Below are 19,985 nucleotides of genomic sequence, written 5' to 3'. Positions count from 1 at the left end.
TCAGTAACATCCAAAATGCTTGGATAATAACGATAATTATCTAATATCCATTTGAATTGGGCCTTTCCTCGTCTATGATTTCAATTAAAATCTTTTGTCAAAGTTAGATGGAAGCTTCATAAAGGTGTTGAAGTTGTGTCTTTATTTAGGGGTCGCAATAGTTTTGGAATGAATCTAAAAAGGCCATCGGGCTTTATAAACAACTAAGAGTTTCCAAGAGACATATCCTGGGGGTATCCCATTATGATCCGTAACATCGTTCCCAAAAGACAAAGATGCCCAAGAGCTAGAGTCAAGACTTCAAATCCATAAACAATTTAGGATAGAACAAAGTAACAGAGTAGTGTTAGGATCAGGTAAGGACGCCAATGATACTGATATATTACTTATTAACCTCTTTTATTTGGCAAGACGAGAATACTTATATAAGATCCATGCATTGAGTTCAAAGATGCAGAACGAGTAGTTAGACATAGAATATTTTTTTATCCCATTAACAGTAAAATGGAGCATCTTAATTCATGGTTGGTCACCAAAAAGTTTTAAATGATTAAAAGATTTAAATGAGAGGGTTGGAGGGCAAAATCTTAAACCTAATAAAAAAATATGACAAAAAAATTTTACATTTATTAGATCACCACGAGTATTTAATCCCAAAAAAAAGTCAAATTTTCTAGAAGTTAGAATGAAATATTTATTACTCTATTTAAAAAAATAATTATTCTTCGCAGTAATCTTTAAAAAGTGTAAAATAATATTTTTAATTCATTGATCTGTAAATGAATGAATAACAAGAGTGTTAATATAATCTTTGCCATAGCTTTCAAGTTTTTCTTGGGTTTCTGCCTACTATTATTACCAATTATGCAACAAATTATTATGATTATAAAGAGGATTCTAATTGTAAAAAAATACTGCCTTTATTACTTTAAAAAAAATTATCATTTAAAAGCAATTTTTTTTTTAAAGAAGTGTTTTAAAACCAAATATGGGTGTAACTTTTGAAAAACAGGTTTCGTCTAGTTATTTTTATTCCTGTCAATCGTACTATTGGTTATTTAACAATACAATAACAGACCTAAGAAATTTACCAATTACGTCAAAAATCAAATAACTTGACATTTGACAGATCAGAGTAGATATGTCAAGTTGTTTCTTACTTTCATCAGCATCATCAGATATTATTGGATTTGTTATTTTTATTATTTAATTACATTCGTTAAAAATATGTTAAATTTTGAAAAATCATTATCGAAAGCGACATAGTGCTGAAACCAGTTATGGATGAAAAAACGAAAATGGCTAGCGGTTCCGCAGTTTTGAAAGGTGTGTTGTGTGTTGTGTTTTATATGTGCGAATGTCTTCAGGATGTTGAGAAGTATTTATTTTTCAAGTAGAAAGCGGAGAAGAAGGTGCTAAAGGTCCTCAGAACGCTAAGCGAGATCTGGAAGAGGAGTTTAACGTGCAAAGAGCTAAAATGAAAGAGTTATTCTTACAGAAAGAAGGTTAGTAGTCCAGCTGCTCGACTTTACATGCAGGGGATATATACTTGCTTGTTTGAATATACGAACAAGGAAGTTTGTATGGTTAATAATATCTTATGTCACAAATCCTAAACCATATTTTTTTATTATTTAGGTAATTCACATAGAAAAATTACATTTTGCTTATATTGGACAAGTATATGCTTTTTAAACTCATATGGAGCTTATTAAAGTTAATTAAAAGTTTGTTGTGTAAACATTACAATCGTAGATGTGCAAGCATTGTGTTTAGATACTACAACAGTTAGACATCTGAGGAATTTTTCTTGTGCAAGCAGTAATTATAAATAATGATGTAAACTGAGAAAAAAATGTTATTTTTTCTCTATACAATTCTGATCATTAACTGCTGTCAGGCAAACAAACAAACCATTGTATGTTTTATTGAACATTAAACATATTTATTTACTGTTACAATAACACTCATCAAGGCAATGTTATATTCACATGACACTTCTGTCACTTTTTTTTTTCTATGTCAGAGGTCTTAGCCTTATCATATTCTCAGTCTGCCAGTAAACATGCCAACTACATATTAATGTATATTCTTGCCTAACTCTAAATGAGAAAAGTTCAAAAACCATTTATAACAAATATTTTTCTCACTATGAACAGTCTTAGCTAAATAAAAAATAAATGGATGGTCCACAATATTTTGCTTGCTGATTGAAAAATGAGTCAATCATTTTTATTCCGAACATTATAAAAATGTTTCTGTTAGACAATAGTCCCTGCTATTACAACATTCAATGGTCCCTAACTAAACATATGAGTCACCTCAATATACATATGGACTATCCATTTCCATCATATACTATATAAACAGGGAATATTAAAAATTAACTTTTTGTCTTATCACCACAATGAAACTATTATAAGGTAAAAGTTTTTTTTGTCTGTAGAATCGCTTAAGATCATTGGTTTTGTTTGCATGGAAATATAATTTGTATATTGTAATAAATTTTTCATCAACCAGTGGTAGCTCACTACTGCACTCCATTACACTTTATTCTTGTGGGTGTCACAGTCCAAATGTAGGAAAAACATAGCCTATATGTAATCCTACAAATCACCTATCAATAAGTTAAAATTGTATTAAAACCCATTTAACTTTTTAAAACATTACCTAAACAAACAGAAACACTGACACAAAAATAATTGTAACATATGGTGTGTCTCACCAAGAATATGGCAGGAAATACTTCAGAATACATAGAATCAAATAAAAATAATATTTCTACTTACAATAATATACTAAACATATTGCAGAGGATCTCCGTCAACTGGTGCTAGAGAAGCAGCAACTGGACTCTGAGGTGTTGGGGCTACGGGAGGAGCTGCAACAACTGCAAACACTCAGTGAGAACCAGAAGTCAGAGATACAGAGCTTACAGATGTTAGTCAGTGGTAAGAAACAGTTGTATGATGTTGTAGTTCTGTATTCACTCTAACATATTGTAACGATAAAGCCACTTCCAACTCGTTAATTATAAAATTTATTAATATGTGAAAAAATCCGACTCATGCAAGTCTAACTTGTATTACGCGGGTTCCGCATAGCAAAAATAATTATATCGTGAGTAATTTGTTACCGTACAAATAGTTATTTTAAAGTAAAAGGTAAATTCTTTAGATCTACAAATGAAATGTTGCGGTAAAATAACTTTTGTTTATATCCATAAATAAAGAAGTCTGTTCTAGTTTGCGTTGACGGAGGTTTTTCATGATCTAGGTGCTCCGAGATGACATACCAAAAAATTCACTGAACAAAGTTCTGCACAGAAACGAGACAGACGAACAATGAAACGATTCTGTTAAAGTTACTTTTTACCAGTTCAAGTGCAGAGCCCTAAAAACTATAGTGAGGTCTTTAATTAACTGGACCCAACGTTATCAACTGCTTTTGAGTTCCTTTATCCTTATAACATGATTATAATCCAGTGGACTGTATATTTGTATTCGTTTCAATTTTATTTCAATAATGCTACCGACATTTTGTTTTTGGGGCCCCAAAGGTACATTCCTGCTATCAAACTTCATATAATATATATGATGTTATTGTTAGCTTTTTTTTAAATTATCCACACATGACCTTCAACAGAGACAGTGGAGGCATCTTCATCGGGCTCCGAGGAGGTGAGGAGGCTCCGAGCTCGGAACGTCGACTTGGAACAACAGCTCGCACAACTTAGACAACAACAGGTGGCTGACAACACCGACGACCATTTTTTATTATTTATTGATGCCCAAACATTTTTGTCAATTTTAAAATTTAAATCATTTATAACTCAAATGAAAGTTTAAAATGAAAAATATAGATAAAGATATTTGAACCCCACTCTGTGACCCACTTACATGTCTGTAAGGTCGTTACGAGCTTGTTCCGTCTTATCGCACTTTAACTAGTGCTCGCACACGGTTTTGTTGCAACATAATTAGGTTTTTATTTTTTTTTACTGGCCGCTAAAAATCCACTCGAGGAACTTAAGGTAAATATTTAAAATAATATTTTTAATTCACTCTATAAATGCATTCCGTTCGAAAATTATAATTTAAATACCATTTTTGAAATAAAAATAGTCATTACGGATAAGAATTGCAGTAACAACATTTGTTCATTCGTTAAGTAAACACACACTCGCGAGATACGAGCGATTTACATAATTATACAAGTGTTTGAATTTTAAAAACGAGGAAAACCTCGATCACGCCGATGCTTCACTTGTATTGTGTGACAAGTGAACGCGAGCATGACTATAAGTTACATTTTTTTGAATACGATTGATTACAATTCATCGTTATGATGTGGTTGCGAATATCACAGGAGCTTCCCCTGGCGCCCGCCACCTTCGTGCGGTCGTTGGCGCGCAAACTGGGAGCGGAGCCGGAGGAGCCACCGCCGCCCAGGAAGGCCGAGGACGAGCTGCTGCAGAGCATCATACAGCCGCTCGAGCTGGAGATCGGCGCGCTCAAGAACAAGCTGCGGGAGAACGACGCTCTGCTACAGGATGCTCTGGTGAAGAGGCGGCGGAGGGGGAGGGGGGATTATATAATGATTGTTGACAGAAAGTTCTTATGTAATGATTGGTATCGTTACAGAAATCCAAAGTAGCAGCTCCCAACACCTCGGGCGCCGTGGCCAGCGGCGGCGACTCTAAACCAGAAACGGGTGAGTTGAAACAATTATTTGAAGAATATGTCGCCGGGATACAGCGGGAGGCTCCGTAACCACAGAGGTCGAAATCCACAGAGAGCCGCGGCTGTGACATGTGCGCCAACTACGAGAGACAACTGGTCGCCGAGCAGACACGCGCAGACCACGCACGAGATAAAGCGAGGAAATTTGAACTTTCGCTCAAATTGGTAACGGACTCTTTAGTGTTTCTATGAAGTCTATGTAAACCTGCATTTGTAGGTCATTGTTAGTCTAATATGGAACTTTGCAGGCCACAGAGGAGTTAGAGGGCGTCCGCAGCGTCCATGACGAGACGACGCGCGCCTGGCAGGCCGAGAGGACAGAGGGAGGGGCGCGACTCGCGGACCTACAGCGGGCCCTCGACCACGCCAAGGAACAGATAGCACAAAGGAGCGAACAGGCCGACCGGGCCTCGCGACAGGCTCTCCACAACGTGACGGCGCTCACGGTCGCCAGGGAGACGCTACAGGGGAAGCTGGACGAACTAGAAAGGGAAAATGAGATGCTCGTAGGACGATATCTCCGGAAGGCCGCAGAGATGGAGAGCGAGGTCATCGACCTGCCGGACGACGTGCCCGCGCTGCAGGAGAAGGCGATCCAGCTGCACGAACAGCTGCTCGTCTGCCAGGTTGGGCGAGAGAGGGCGCTGGAGGACGAGGAGGAACTACGAGCGCAGCTACAGCAGCACGCCGCCATGTTGCACCGGAGAGAAGACGAGCTGGCCGAGCAGGGAGCCAGGCTCAAGGACGTCGGGTCGGTCCCCTGTGTCCATTAACTAATCGGTTACTGTTACTTCACACGAGCTCATTGCATTTTATTTTCTATCTCAGCAAAGAGCTGGATCGGCTGCAGACTGAGCACGAGCAGATGAAGGAGCTGGCGGACAAGCTGAGGCAGTCCAACGACACCATCGAGAAGCTGCTCGAGGATAAAGTACGGCGACCTTCACGCGTCCTTTAGATGTCTTCCAGTCCTCAAGTATTATAATAAGTCATCTCTCGTTTCAGAAACGTCTCCAGAACGAGGTGAGCGAGGTGCGCACGAGGGTGTGCGTGTTACAGCAGGAGCTGGACAACAGTGAGAAGGTGCAGCAGGACTTCGTGCGACTGTCGCAGAGCCTGCAGGTCCAGTTGCAGAGGATACGGGAAGCCGACTCCGAGGTGCGCTGGCAGCACGACGAGGACGTGAGCGAGTGCCCCGCGTGCCGCACGCCGCTGCCCACCAACAAGAAGAAGATCCACTGCCGCCACTGCGGCCGCATCTTCTGCGGGCCTTGCGTGAGCCAGGTGGTGGCGAGCGGCCCGCGTGGTCTGCCAGCGCGCGTGTGCTCCGTGTGTCGCACGTTGCTGCAGCCGCACGCCGCGCCCTACTTCAGCACCCGCCCGCCCAACTCGCCCGACTAGCGACCGTCGCGCTCACCCGCACTCACACGACATCGCTCGCAAGTCAATAGATACATTGTATGATTTTAATATTAAAAACAAATGGCGATCGACTGCTGCTCGTCGTTTGGAAAAAATTAACACTTAAATATTATCTTATTTAAAATAATAAAATAGAACACCGCCTTATCGAACATAAAATGTAAGGAGATTTAAATGGCCATCCATCTTCCATATATTGTTAGGAAGTATACATTAGTTTAATACACATTCAACAAGGCGGTGTCTGGCGACTCCCTGTGGGCGGCTCGGCGTGTGGTTGTGCGAAACAAAAACGAGCAATGACTGTAGCGGTGTTATTTACTCAACTTGACGATCGGTGCAACAATTTAGGTTCAAACAAGTCTTGTCAAGGTATTGCGAATGTATCCGAGATCCTCTGTATCGCGTCGTCTTGATCGAAGACCTGTAAAGATACACCAGTAGCGAGCTAGTGCTGTAGTGGGGAAGCCTGTTCTGCCGGGTGCTGCAGTGTGCCAGATGTCCGCGAGGTCGTCCAATGACAAACCTTGTGCTACTAACATTATAAATGTTCCCATCCACTCGCCACACCATGTCGTATGGTCATTTCCTTCTGTTCTCCTCGGTGCCCGAGGCCCGCGGCCCGTCTGATGTGATCACCCGTTAAGTTCAATAAAACTAGATAGTACTATAAGATATTTTATTGTAAATAAAGAGTTACATATTTATGGAGTCACTTATTTCCCCACAACATACCTAATACTTAGAAATCAAATGGAACGTTGACTGTTTTTGTGTTGTTGTTATGAATGCTTCAAACCAGTCCTGAATCCTGATCACCGTCTTGACTTGTAATGTATACCAGGTCATATCAATACCACCGAGCGACGTCTGAAGGCCGCCGATCCCAGCTAAATGAGTGCTGGATTCATAACGCAGAAATTAAGTGACGTAACTTGAAGTGAACTTTGTGTATGAATCGCCCCGCTGCCTGTTTTCTCTTTCAGAGCGACGCAAGAGCTCAACAGTCGACATACATTTAAAATAATGTGAGAAAATAGAAATGTTTTTTTTTTATTCTAAGGGTCATCAATTTTTTTTCTTGACTTCATGAAATATTTGAATGTCACGATAACTCCCAACATTTGATACAATCATGTGAGTGGAACGATATTTCGGTCTCCGGCACCGACCAAGCGGCTCCCGGAGCGGTATTCCTAGTGGTGGGTTTTAGTCGTTGTAGCTCTCGAGGCTGAGGGTGATGACGTCACTGACGAGGCAATCCGCGGGCTGCGAGCAAGACAAGATAATTGTATAAACTAGACTATGAACCGAACTAACTTACTATTTTACAAATCAGTAATGGGACAATAAATTTTTAGACAAAAAATGAGAATAAGTAAATTGGTATAGTTTCGTTCTCTGGCGGACGAGCGGTTAGGGGCGGCCGGGGGTGAGTGGGATCACCAGCAGAGAGGGTTTGTTCAATGCCAGCGAGGTGGTACGCGACACATCGGGATGAAGTTGAACAACCATCATTTAAAGGTTACGGTCCACACGGATGACATTTACCACATTCTTTAGTTACTTTTCTTTATCTTTTACAATATATGAAAATTTGCTTTATTTTGCAATCATTTCTAATTAAACAGGATCAGAGCTGCTCCGGGGAATTTGCTTATGAGGGAAAGCACGTTTAAAACTCGAAAAGTACGCTACCTTATAGGTGGCGGAGAGACGGGAGCGTGTTGAGACGATAGCAAGGTTTGGACTCGGTACATTTCAGAAAAGATTGTTTGTAGCAAAAAAGTGTTCGTACATTTTTATAGAAAATTTTATGATCTATGTTCTTGTCTTGGGTCCTTTTAAGACAAAACTTTTCTGACTTTTGCCCTACAGCAAATCTTTTTTCATACACATGAATTGGGGAGAACTTAAAATATTTTTTTTAATTGTTTTCAACTATTTTACTGATCCTCAAGGCGGGTTGTTGTGACACTATACACACTGGAATGTGTACATTGATCGGAGCAGTTCTATCGCCGAGTGCAGGCGAGTGTTTACCTCGGAGCAGATGCCGACGAGTGCGTCCGCGCATCCGTAGAACTCCTCCTTGAGCGAGATGACGATGGTCTGCAGGGAGCCCTTCTTGGACCGGATGAAGGAAGCCACTTTCCCAATGTTGGTGTTGTCCAGGGCCGCGTCGATCTCGTCCAGCAGGAAGAATGGGGCGGGCTGGTAGCTATAGGTGAAGAGGAGCATTTGTAGAGGATTTAATACATCGAGATAACTCGATAGGCTTATCATGAGACGTAATATAACGGCAATAAAACCGGCTCGTGCTCAAACGTTGACCACACTCTATATGCCCAGACAATGAAATGTTTCAGTGGCCTTCGACCTCCTCGCATCCGAGCGAACTTTCCCCATTGATTTCAGATCAGTGTACCTGTGTATGGCGAAGAGCAGCGCGAGCGCAGCGACCGTCTTCTCCCCTCCTGACAGGTTGGACATGGGCTGGAACCGTTTGCCCGGCGCTACGCAGTTATAGTTGACTCCGTCCAGGTAGGGCTCCTCGGGATTCTCTGGACCCAGGAACGCCTGCGCCGACTGGTTCATGGCCAGCGCCTGCCGACACGTTCATTGATGTTGTGGTCATCATTGGCGTAACCAATGTTAATCAATGTATAGCGTAACGACACACACCTTGTATATGGCGTCGATCTCATTGGCGACGTGTTCGAAGCAGTTCATGAACTTGTCGTACCGCTCCTTCTTCACCTAACAGATTATATCATATTAAGGGACATTGGTCATTGTGCGAGTATGTTATCGCATCTTTTCGTGTGATCAAACGATGTTTACGAACCTTTTCGAAGGCTAGTTTCGCTTTGTGCGCTCGTTTCCTAGCCGCTAAGAAAGCCTCATTGGTAGCGTTCACTTTTTCTCGCACCTCATTAAGTTTCTGCATCGCCTGTGAAACGGAATATTTGTAATAAAACACGAAAATGAAAGCCGATATAAACTATTGTAAAAAGTGCGGACCCTCATGTTGGGCGCCTGTATTTTGTCGACGGTGTTCTGCAGGGAGTTGATGGCCTTCAGCAGCTTGTCCCCGCGCCGCTTAACCTCGTCCGGCTCGTCCAGCTCGCGGAGGGACTCACCCAGCATGCGGTAGTCCACACGGATTCTGAACCGAGGTTTTACATTACGACGTCAATGTTGAGACAGAATTCCATTTCAATAATCTAGTGGATCGTTGAGATGCTTCGATAAATTGTATGTATAGTGTGGTCGTTCACCTGGAGTCCCTGAGATGCTGCTGCGTGGTGGACATGGATGAGGGCTCGGACTCCTCGGCCGTGTCGTCCAGCGAGCCTTCCACCAGCGGCACCTGGATGTCGTCGATCTGCAACGAATACATCACGACGGTGCTGTTCATGCCGTGTCAGTATACGAGTGTGAGACGTGTGGCCAGTCCAGTACCTTGCACTGCCTGAGTATGTTGTGTCGGTCGCTCCGCTTGCTCTCGATGCGCGCCTCGACCGCGGCCACGTGTTTCTGCAGGGTCTGTATGTCCTTGTTGACGGCGGCGAGGTCCCTCCTGGCGCCGGCGGCGGCGTCGTCCGCCTTCTCCAGGGCCGCCCTGGCCGCAGCCCGCTCCGCCTTGAGCTCCTCCGCGCGGCGCAGCTCGCGGTCCACGTCCGCCCGCTGCTTGGCCTCCGCCTGCCTGCTGACCTCCAGCTCGTCCTCGCCGTCCTGTACCGTCCTCTCCCACCTCGTCACGTTTTCTGTGCAACATGTCAGTGTCAGTAAGACCCCGAGGCGGCTCCTCTTCACCCACCCCCCTAGCCTCCGTCACTCACTCTGCGTGTCCCGCGACCGTTCAAATTCCAAGTTGGATCCTATCCGGTCGATGTGCGCCTCGTACTCCATCCTTTTCTTGGCTCTCTCCTGCTGCGCGCGCAGCTCCCGTTCTTCGTACTGCCTGCACCGGAATATATTCATTATTAATCGCCCGGCAGGTGACCAGCCCCCGTCACTGTAGCATGTTAGCTTCCTTATGGGTGTATATGTACCGTATGTTGGCCACGCCGATGTCTCTACAGAAAGCCCTGAACACGACGTCCTCCACGTTGTTCATATTTTCCTTGACCTCCTGTATCTTGGCGTCCCGCGCTCGTATCGTTCGCTCGATCTCCTCCACTTGGGGCTGCACATAATAACACATATGTATTTATAAAAACTGGCCGTTACAAATATTCAAAATTGTCACTTGAACACTCGTGCCCGCAACCTCCGGGAGACGGGACATCGTAAAATTCGTTCATACATGATTTTTATATCACTTACCGGAAATCCATACAGAGTTTGGACTCTGTAGAAGCTAATTGGAAGCTCAAAAATTCAAAATCTTCGTTGTTATCGCTCACCCCTCCCCCAATCATTATCGGGGATGAGTTACTATAAAATTCGCTCATAGATAATTTTCTCATCTCGTAAAAAAAAAAATCCTACCACATTTGGAGCATGTAGGCGATATACTTTAGAGACGCGAATTGCCCTTGTGGGTGGATATTCGTAAAATCCGTTTTTAACTGACTTCTACTTGACGAATAGAATATTCCTAGCAAATTGCAAGTGACTGACACGCCTTAGGGTGCCAGGGTCATCGTGACGAGTCAATCTGTCCGCGGATATCTTATGTAAAGGCTTACTATGTATTTACCCCAAACATCTCTATTTTCCGCTCCAGTTCTTCGATCTCGGCGTCGAAGGATTTGATTTGTTTCAGCTGAAATTAAAGATGGCGTCATTACAAAACAAATTAAATTAAATTCTCTTATAACTTTCATTACTTGCATATGAAAAATAAGTCAAAGTTTATGGATCAATTCATTTTTCCTTTTAAATTTTAAGTATAAAAGTGTCACTGTAGAAGATAAAAATGTGTATGTATATATGAATGTATATTTTCGGCGGGGAGTAAAAATCATTGATTCTGCATTAAAGCTATGCATACCGTAGCGATGTTAAATATAGCCATCAATATTAGCCATATATATATACCGTGGTGTCCCTGTCGGTGAGCGCGTACTTCAGGCGACTCTCCAGGCCCCGGATCTGCGAGTCCACGGTGGTCAGCTCGGACTCCTTGCGCGACTTTTTCATGGACTCCCGCAGCTCCTCCGTCAGTTTCTCCTGCAGGGCCGTCGTTTAGTTTAGTTCATATAGACAGTTATCCGATATCGAAATAGTAGCGGGTCCTTGAGACAGTGTGTTTATGTACATTATATTATGATGGACATGCAACGAACCAAGCATCCGATACCTTTTTAGCCTTGAGCTGTGAGAGATGTTTCTCGTCCCAGCGCTTGGCCTTGCGCGCCAGGTCCAGAGAGCCACCGGAGATGATGCCGGACTTCTGGTAGAAGGTTCCGTCCAGCGCCAGCGCCTGCGACACATCATTAACACTCATGGACGATAATAAACTTAATGACATAACACAAGGGACGTTTAGAAGGACTGTTTTATATGTTCATTAATGAGCTGGAGTTCCATGGACACCCTGGTCACTCATCCTGTAGCTGGTTCACAAAATACTGTTTTAATGTTATAGATGTTTCATTTTACATCGTATCTGCTGTTCTTGGTGCGGTCGAGGTCGTAGGCGACCCGGGACGCGTCCTCGGGCGTCTCGCAGACCAGCGCGTTGTTGGTGACGAACAGCACGGCGCGGTGGATGGCGGCCGGCTCGAAGCGCAGCACGTCGAACAACAGCTTCACGTTCTTGGGCTCCTTGATGTCTCTGGACGTGAAGCACTTCATTAAAATAACAAGATTCCCGTCCTAGCCTTTGACTTACTTTAACATTACTACAAACGTGAAGTGTAGTTTATATTCTCATCTGAGGGTCAAAAGTTCCAAAATCTTTATAAAGAAATACGAAATAAGGAGATTAAGTAACTTGTGTGTTACAAAATTGGCGGTGGCTGCACTCACCGTAGCCTCTCCCGGAGCGGCTTGGCTTGTATGTAGTCGAGCGGCAGGAAGGTCTCGGGCTCCAGCATGCGTTCCTTCAGCACCTGTATGCAGCGGCGTGCCGTCTTCTCCGTGTCCACCACGATGGCCTCCATGTACTTGCCCAGCACCTTGGTGATGGCCACGTTGTATCGCTTGTGGGTCGGCTGGCACATGTTTATCATCCGGTCGTACTGCGGACATCAACAGAGAGCACTGAGACGGGAGACTAGGGGGCGGGGGGGGGGGGGTGACTTGCAAGATACAGTGCACGAGGTTGAATGATTTGAAAGTTATGAACATCCATCATACAATTGAACACTATCAAATCGAAAATGTATAGAAAATATGTTTTTTGTATTTGTTATATATGTGTTTATCTTCAGGCATGTCCCTACCACTCCAGGTATCTCTCGCTTGAAGCTCTCCACGATCTCCTGCTTCTTCCTCCGGCGCGCCTCCTCGTGTTTGTCGACCCGAGCGTCTCCCAGCTGGGAGGCCACTTCCTCTAGCGCCTGCTGCAGGGCCGCCGCTCGTCCTCGACAGGACCCCACGTCCGCCTGTAATGCACAACCCACGTCGGTCAACGCCACCCTCCTAGTCTCACCGCACCCCCTCCAGTAGTTCCAGATGTTCTATCACCTGCAGCTCCGCTCTGAGCCTCCTCTGTTCCTCGAGCGCCTGCTCCGAGCTCTTAATGTGTTCGTTTAGTTTCTCCACACGTTTCATCGCTTCGTTTCTTTCGTGGCCCTGGAAATTACTTTCTGTTTGTAATGGTATTTTAAAGTACATTTCTTATAAAGGTTTTCCAGCATGACGAGCCTTCACATTACCTTCTGCCTGTGCTTGTTCTCCACCTCCCCTTTCTTCCTCATCTCGTTGTCGAGGCGGTCCTGGTCGGCCTTCTGTTCCCTGTTCACTGAGTCTAGTTCCTGCAGGTAGCGCGCCGCCTGCCTCGAAGCTTCCATCTTCAGCTCCTCGTATTCTCGTATCTTCATAACATCAACCAGAGTTAGTCTAAATAACTATATGTCCTTGATCTAGTTATAGTAGTCAGAGCTTTTTCCTGTGGTTTGTTACATTATGGAAAACACTAACTGCTAGGAGAAACTTAAGATTCTCTCTAAAATAAATTAACTTTTATAATATGGAGATTATTACTGTCGTCAAGTTAGATGTCATGTTTATGAGACATCTAAACGACACTTTTTTGTACTATAAATATATTATGTATGTTTCCATTCAACATTTCCAATATTTTACGTCACAAACTGTAATTTTTTTTATTCTAAAGGGGGCAACCGAGCAGACGGCCTACCTGATGAAGGTAGTGCCGTCGCTCATGGACAACCGCAACATAGTTTTGCGGATGTGTCGCCACCCTTATTGGGGAAGAGGGGGAGGAAAAGGGCAAAAAAGGGTGGGAATAAGGGTGGAAATAAACGCAGCCAGTAAAGACTACTTAACGCCGATCTTCTGTGAGAGGGTGGTACTTCCCCGGTCGAGCCAGCCCATGTTCGAGCTGCAGTAACTTGACCACAGCTAGGCTCTACCACCTCAATAAAATGGTTATAAGCCTCGTAATGTATTTACATCTGTTATTATTATACATATCAAATGTATGTATTTTAAATGGTTCTAAACCTTTTGCATGTATATTCTCCAGTATCAGGGTCTAAGACTTTCACGGGTTATCATTTTATTAAAACTATTATTTTCAGATTACTACGCGTCATTTTTTTATTTTAAGACTACATACTCCCGACGTTTCGGTTGCTGTCCGTCAATGATCACGTCACGGACAGACGAGATGAGAATTCTCTTAAAATGTGTATATATTGCATAGTAATCCGAAAATATTAGTTTAATTCTTCAGCATCTTCAAACAAAACGTAAGTAAGTGTAGCCATATAACAGTTTCCACATGCATCCACATACCTGAGCCTCCTCCAGATGCACGTCCGCCCTGCTGGTGCTGGTGCCGGTGAGCGTGGCTTCCCATGCTGCTTTCTCTTCTTCCACCTGACGGAGCTCTTCTTCCAGTTTCCTGGGAGTAAAATGTTAGACATGCTCTCATTTTCATTGACTTCACATTGAAAGCCACTTGCTATACTTATATTAAATGTCTCGTCTTGTTGCAAGGCCGGCTGCCAGGGTCACATGACAATTAAAGAATTCAACTCTAATCTGTATATTTAAATCTATGGGGATCATTAATACATAATATTTCAAGCCATGCAGGAACTGTATAATGATTTTTTATGATTTCATAAATCAATCAAATCCGATATCTTGAGCCTATAAATGTCAAGTAACCTTATATCAGCCTGGTGAGCCTCGTGTGCCTTCCGAGCCTGCTCCAAAGTTTTCAGGGCACTCTCCAGTTTCTTTTGCGTGTGAGTCACACGTTCCTTGGCCTTGATAAAAGTTGGCCGTTTCTTTGATATCTCTGCTTCCTATAACAAGAGTCAAAAAATATGTATGTTTAAAATGAAACAGTTAAAATTTCTAGACATAATGTTCATCCAGTTTAAGGAAACCAATCAGTATGTATTAACCTACTTTACTTTACATTATAAAAAAATGTTGCTGTGCAATTGTATATTTAACTTAAATAAATAAAAAATATTTCTTAGAAAGACATTTACTCTACTAAATGTAGTGACAGTTAATTTTAACCCACCACTTCTCTTATCTCCTGTTCTATCTTTGCCAGCTCCCTCTGCACTGTGCCGGACTCCTTCTTTTTCTCTTTCAGAGCATCTTCTGCTTTCTGCCGTTTCTTCTCTACTTTAGCTAGTTCTGATTGTTTATGCTGCAGTTCTTCTTCAGCTGCTTGGATATCTTTCTCATTATGGTAAAGGTGGAATAGCTGCAATTCTATTTTTTGTTGTTGCTGGAAAAATACATTTTAAATTAGATTTTGCTCAAGTTTGTACATAAAACAATTGTTACTGTAACTTACCAACTCTTCCTTCAGTCTCGTGTATTTCTCTGCTTCCTCCTTTTCAAACTTGGCTTCTTTTCGCTCCGCTGCCACACCCTTTTTCTTCTGATATGAGAACTGTGCCTCTTCGTCGGCCCTGTTGACCTCAGCACGACAAGCTTCATACTGCTCTTTCAGCACACCAGAACTGTTTACAAAAGAATTACATTTCAATATAATACATCATATTAAGCTTCTGTACAAAACATATTAAGCCATATCGACCTACCCACTGATTTCTTCAAACAAAGCCGTTCTTTCCTTAGGGTTCTTCATTGCAATACTCTCTACTGCACCTTGGAAAACCAAAAAGTTCTTGGCCTTCACATTAATACCCAGCTTTTCAAGCTCTATCAGGTATTGACTTATTGGAACAGACTGTTGAGTTAAAATAAAATAGTATAAATACAGAGTTATGACAACAAACAAGGATTTAACTTTGTTTTATTTATCTTACAATATGCAAAAGACAAGAATGAAAAATATTTAACACTCACATGCCCATCAATTTTGTGATCAGAAGATTGTCCAATTACAGACCTTTGAAATTGTTTTTCAGTCATATCCTCTAAAATAAAGGTTGCAGTCACAGACGCACTAAAAAAGAGTTCATGTAAATATTTATCAGATTTATTTGTTTCATACACACGATTTTATACGAATGTAACATATATCGATACCTTCTTGATACCGGTTTGTTAATAGAGGCACCATGTATCAAATCACTGAGACGTTTCACTCGCAACAAAGATGTTTTTTCCCCCATCACAAAACTCACGGCGTCCATAAAATTGGATTTCCCTACAAAGTACAATAACGACATTCCATTATTATATATTTTTCTTACTATAGGGGGACTTATATGTTACCAACTATTGTGAAACATACCCGACCCATTTGGGCCTACGACGGCGGTGAAAGACTTCAGAGGACCTATGCGGTGATGTCCGCGATAGGACTTGAAGTTTTCCATATCAATATATTTAAGGAATGCAGGCATGTTGTATGAGTTTGTGGAATTAATTAAATGAACCAAAAACTTTAAAATGTTACACCATTAACAGTAAACATTGAGATATATCTTCGCGCCGAACATTTTTCATTAAGTAGATGCCTATAAGCATTAAGCGCCAAACGTTATAGCAGACAGTAGACACAAGTCATAACAGACAACTCACAAAACAACAAATGCTTGTTGCCAGTTGTAAAATCTCCGAGTATTCTAAAATCGTGAATTGGGTTTGAACTTCTAATTAGAACTTATAATGTGCAAATAAATCATAATGAATAACATTATTTTTTAATACCTTATTTTATAATATTCTTAACAAATTTATTGAACTTTGATGATGAATACATAATATGTAGATTTATATTTATTAAAACAGAATACATTTTGGTATGTCAATGTCAAATTTAATGTTTTTGCAATTTTGCATACTGCAGGGTAAAATCATAGTAATATAAATTCTATTTACGAACGATAAGGAATCAGTTAATGTTAACGAATTGATGTTATCCATGTAAGCAAACTTAGGGATTTCGTTGGGCTATTAACACACAAGGATATGGATTTGTCGTGTGTTTAACTTTTTTCTATAATGAACAGTGATCAAAGTCCTGGAAGTCCACTAGACATAAGTGATCGTGAACAGGCAGTTTTAATGGATCCCATCGATCATGCCCGCGCCAGATATCCTTACTGTATTGTTTGGACTCCTATTCCTGTACTAACGTTAGTACATAATTATTTATCCACCAAAATTATACCGAAATTGATATTAAGACGTTCTTAATAGAAGTTAATATTTTGCATAAACAGGTGGATATTCCCGTTCCTTGGTCATATGGGTATTTGCATGTCAAATGGCGTTATTCGTGATTTCGCCGGCCCATATTTTGTATCAGAAGATCTCATGGCTTTTGGAAATCCTACTAAGTACTGGCAGTTGTCGCCACAGCGGGCTACTAATGGTCAGGCGGGGTGGGATGCGGCAGTAGCAGAAGCTTCAGAAATATATAAAAAAAGAATGGTACAAAACTTTATGAAAATTATGATATAACTAATAAGTTCTCTATACTTTTCTTTCTACCAACAAAACTTATGTCATCACTAGAATACTGTCCCAAACAATAGTATATTTAACATAAAATTAATGTTAGTTACAAAATGACAGTGCATAAACTATTTACTTTTGATATGGAGGTGTGTGGATGTGGTAGCTAAATTCCTTCTAAAAAATTAATTAACTGATAATAATATTATATTCTTTGGCCTGCCTGCAATCTTTCTGGTTTGTGTGGCAGCTTTTGGAACTTATTCTCATCAGTTAATCTGTGTATTTTCTTGTATACTATTATACTCTATAGTCTATACACTTAACGGTCAAGTGGTTAACACTAGAAACAACACTAAAGTATGAAAAGCATTAATATTCCATAAGTAACAGCCTAAGCTGCAACAATAATCCACATTTATAGTGCTTAAAATATTATGTTGTGAATTCCTGTTGGCATTCCGATCTCCACTACTTCTCCTATAAAACTTTCTGCCAATTTAACATTTAAAGAAGTTTAAAATTAAATTGTTCACAGAATATTTTTTGTCTTAATCTTATATCAGTGTTTACAATTTTCTTCAAGAAAAATGAAACAGAGAAAAACTACATGTAATGTCACAACGAGTGGTATATTATAATAAATGTATGAACAGTAGACCAACTCAACAATTTTTTGAATTCCAGCATATAATATTCTATGATAACTGCCACTCCCATGTGGCTGCAGCACTCAACATCATGAACTACGGCGGCTGTAAGAACTGGAACATGGTGAAGCTGGCTTTCTACATGATACCATATTCCAAATATGTCAGGTTGGTACAACAAGTGTTGCAAAATATGTAAACTATAAAACAATTATATGAAAAACAGATTTAGTCCAACAATAATGATATCATGTTTCCAGTTTCGGGGCGTTCTTAAAGACGTGGCTGCCTTTTATCATCATTGTAGCATTTATCTGTGGATTAGCGGCTATGATCTAGACGGCTCTTCTCAAATGCAGGAAATAGTCTACTTATGTTGTAGCTGTGCAATGCACATTGGTTTGTCGGGTGATTGGTGGCTAGAGATTGGTTGTGTGTGTACATTAGAGGCTTTTGATGGATTAGATCAAACTCAAAGAAATATCTCTGTCTTCTAAAACACCATCTTCCGACACTTGCTGTATTCATGAGATCGTGTTGTGCTAAATTTATCCCAAAGTTTTCATTCCGTTGTTTCAATTAATTAACTTCTTTAATTGTAAGATGTGGTTTAATTGTAACATTAGAGGACTGATGTATGTATTATATTTTAAATGTATTGTTAAAAGAGGCCTATAATAACAAGGAGCATTTCATTATAATTTTTTTTTATTTGCAAATTAACAAAATTTCCAATACATAAATTTAAATTGTTTTCCTCTAAGAAAAATAAGTGTATATCAAATTTTTAGGGAATAGATGACAGTGACATTTTAATTTTAGTTTTGTATGGAAGTTATTCAGCAAGCTATAAGATGTTAGTGTCTGGAACTGATTTTGTATATAAAAATTTAATATGGTCATAATATGTGAGTTTTATAAATGCCTTTCTTATATTATATGGAACAATCTAATTTAAACATCTTGGCTATATATATATTTTGAAAAACTTTATTAACTCTTAGAACTCAATTAGATAAAATGACTTCTAAAATGTAAACATTGCCTTATACTTCACATAATATTGTAATACAAAATAAACAACATTTTTAATATCTGTAGGAATCATTATGGCGGTTAGTTTATAGATGGCACATTTATTATATTAGAAATTTATCACACAAATTATAATGGTGTTATGTGTAATACTTCTTCATCACTTGTATTGTATGGTAACAGCTGCAAATGTTATGTTGCACTGTGAAAAATTAATATTCACCAACGGCAACACAACAATTACATATTAGATGATAGTGTTGACAGCCCCGGAACAAGAAATATACAAGCTTGATTATAATATTTGTAACTAAAATATAGAAGCATTGCATAGCACATTGGAACCATAATACAAATATAGACATATCATACTATATTTATATATATATAGAATTTTAAGGTCTTTGTTATTTAAATTAAAATTTATATATCTCAGGACTAATAACATTATTTGATTTTCCTTTATTTCATCCAAGCTCCTCTGAAATTACACAAATACGAAAAAAAAATACAACACAATGATGTCAAGACAACACTTTTATAAAAAAGTGACTGACTTTTAGTGAACTCAAATAAAAGGTATTATTTATTTTCCAACAATACATGTAGATCTATACTAAGATAACTACAACCCTATAAATTACAAATCACTTTTTTTTTTTTCAAGATAATTTACAAACAACAGTTGAGGACTACCAAGCATCACAAAAAGATACAACAAATTGTATTCATGTTCTTTTTTAAATGAAATCTTTTCTTATCATTACAAATCATGGAGTCTCTCAATTTGATAAAGCCTTATTTCCATATTATGTCATTGTGATATTAAGAACAATCCTAAACAAGTTACATAGGTTTATGCTTATCTATAATTATATATTTCAATTCATCAAAAACTAATTAGATTAACATGTAATATTATGTCTATATACTATTATTACTATGTTAGTAATGATCACATCTTGATTGATTTCTAAACCAAAAATATATTAATATTCTTTCAAAACACTTTTTTCAACAGAAAAATCATAGTTATAGTCGTTCACATTTAACTTGTTGGAGAGGAATGCTAGAATATCTCCGATTTCAGTAG

The 19,985-nt window shown here is 40.2% G+C and overlaps 3 protein-coding genes across 4 annotated transcripts; 2 read left to right on the top strand and 1 right to left on the bottom strand.

Annotated features, from left to right (window-relative positions):
- Window positions 1-1,133: 1,133 nt before the first annotated feature.
- Window positions 1,134-6,871, top strand: LOC116770148 (rab GTPase-binding effector protein 1). 2 transcript variants are annotated; one of them, XM_032661503.2, is made up of 10 exons: window positions 1,134-1,326; window positions 1,398-1,505; window positions 2,814-2,951; window positions 3,646-3,746; window positions 4,369-4,560; window positions 4,644-4,713; window positions 4,795-4,907; window positions 4,991-5,493; window positions 5,571-5,673; window positions 5,748-6,871. In XM_032661503.2, exons 1-10 carry the CDS (start codon window positions 1,281-1,283, stop codon window positions 6,141-6,143), a joined length of 1,770 nt encoding a protein of 589 aa, XP_032517394.2. In that variant the 5' UTR covers window positions 1,134-1,280; the 3' UTR covers window positions 6,144-6,871. The 2 variants fall into 2 exon arrangements, with proteins under 2 accessions (XP_032517394.2, XP_061383602.1); XM_061527618.1 differs by lacking the exon at window positions 1,398-1,505.
- On the bottom strand, window positions 6,830-16,317 carry LOC116770147 (structural maintenance of chromosomes protein 1A). The gene is made up of 26 exons (XM_032661500.2): window positions 16,039-16,317; window positions 15,831-15,951; window positions 15,648-15,747; window positions 15,380-15,528; window positions 15,130-15,298; window positions 14,848-15,060; window positions 14,481-14,620; window positions 14,103-14,211; window positions 12,998-13,156; window positions 12,807-12,914; window positions 12,563-12,724; window positions 12,147-12,358; window positions 11,778-11,952; window positions 11,476-11,598; window positions 11,214-11,345; window positions 10,873-10,938; window positions 10,223-10,356; window positions 10,010-10,131; window positions 9,630-9,934; window positions 9,446-9,552; window positions 9,189-9,333; window positions 9,013-9,117; window positions 8,850-8,924; window positions 8,593-8,771; window positions 8,208-8,385; window positions 6,830-7,433 (listed from the first exon to the last, which is right to left on the bottom strand). Exons 1-26 carry the CDS (start codon window positions 16,148-16,150, stop codon window positions 7,374-7,376), a joined length of 3,660 nt encoding a protein of 1,219 aa, XP_032517391.1. The 5' UTR covers window positions 16,151-16,317; the 3' UTR covers window positions 6,830-7,373.
- A 241-nt stretch (window positions 16,318-16,558) lies between these two features.
- On the top strand, window positions 16,559-19,337 carry LOC116770149 (transmembrane protein 222). The gene is made up of 5 exons (XM_061527723.1): window positions 16,559-16,673; window positions 16,760-16,885; window positions 16,973-17,183; window positions 17,895-18,025; window positions 18,118-19,337. Exons 1-5 carry the CDS (start codon window positions 16,663-16,665, stop codon window positions 18,194-18,196), a joined length of 558 nt encoding a protein of 185 aa, XP_061383707.1. The 5' UTR covers window positions 16,559-16,662; the 3' UTR covers window positions 18,197-19,337.
- Window positions 19,338-19,985: the final 648 nt, after the last annotated feature.

This window comes from Danaus plexippus (genome assembly GCF_018135715.1).
Source record: "Danaus plexippus chromosome 13 unlocalized genomic scaffold, MEX_DaPlex mxdp_15, whole genome shotgun sequence".
Taxonomy (NCBI): domain Eukaryota; kingdom Metazoa; phylum Arthropoda; class Insecta; order Lepidoptera; family Nymphalidae; genus Danaus; species Danaus plexippus.
Note: the sequence above shows the minus strand (reverse complement) of the source record. Positions and strands in the feature narration are given on the sequence as shown.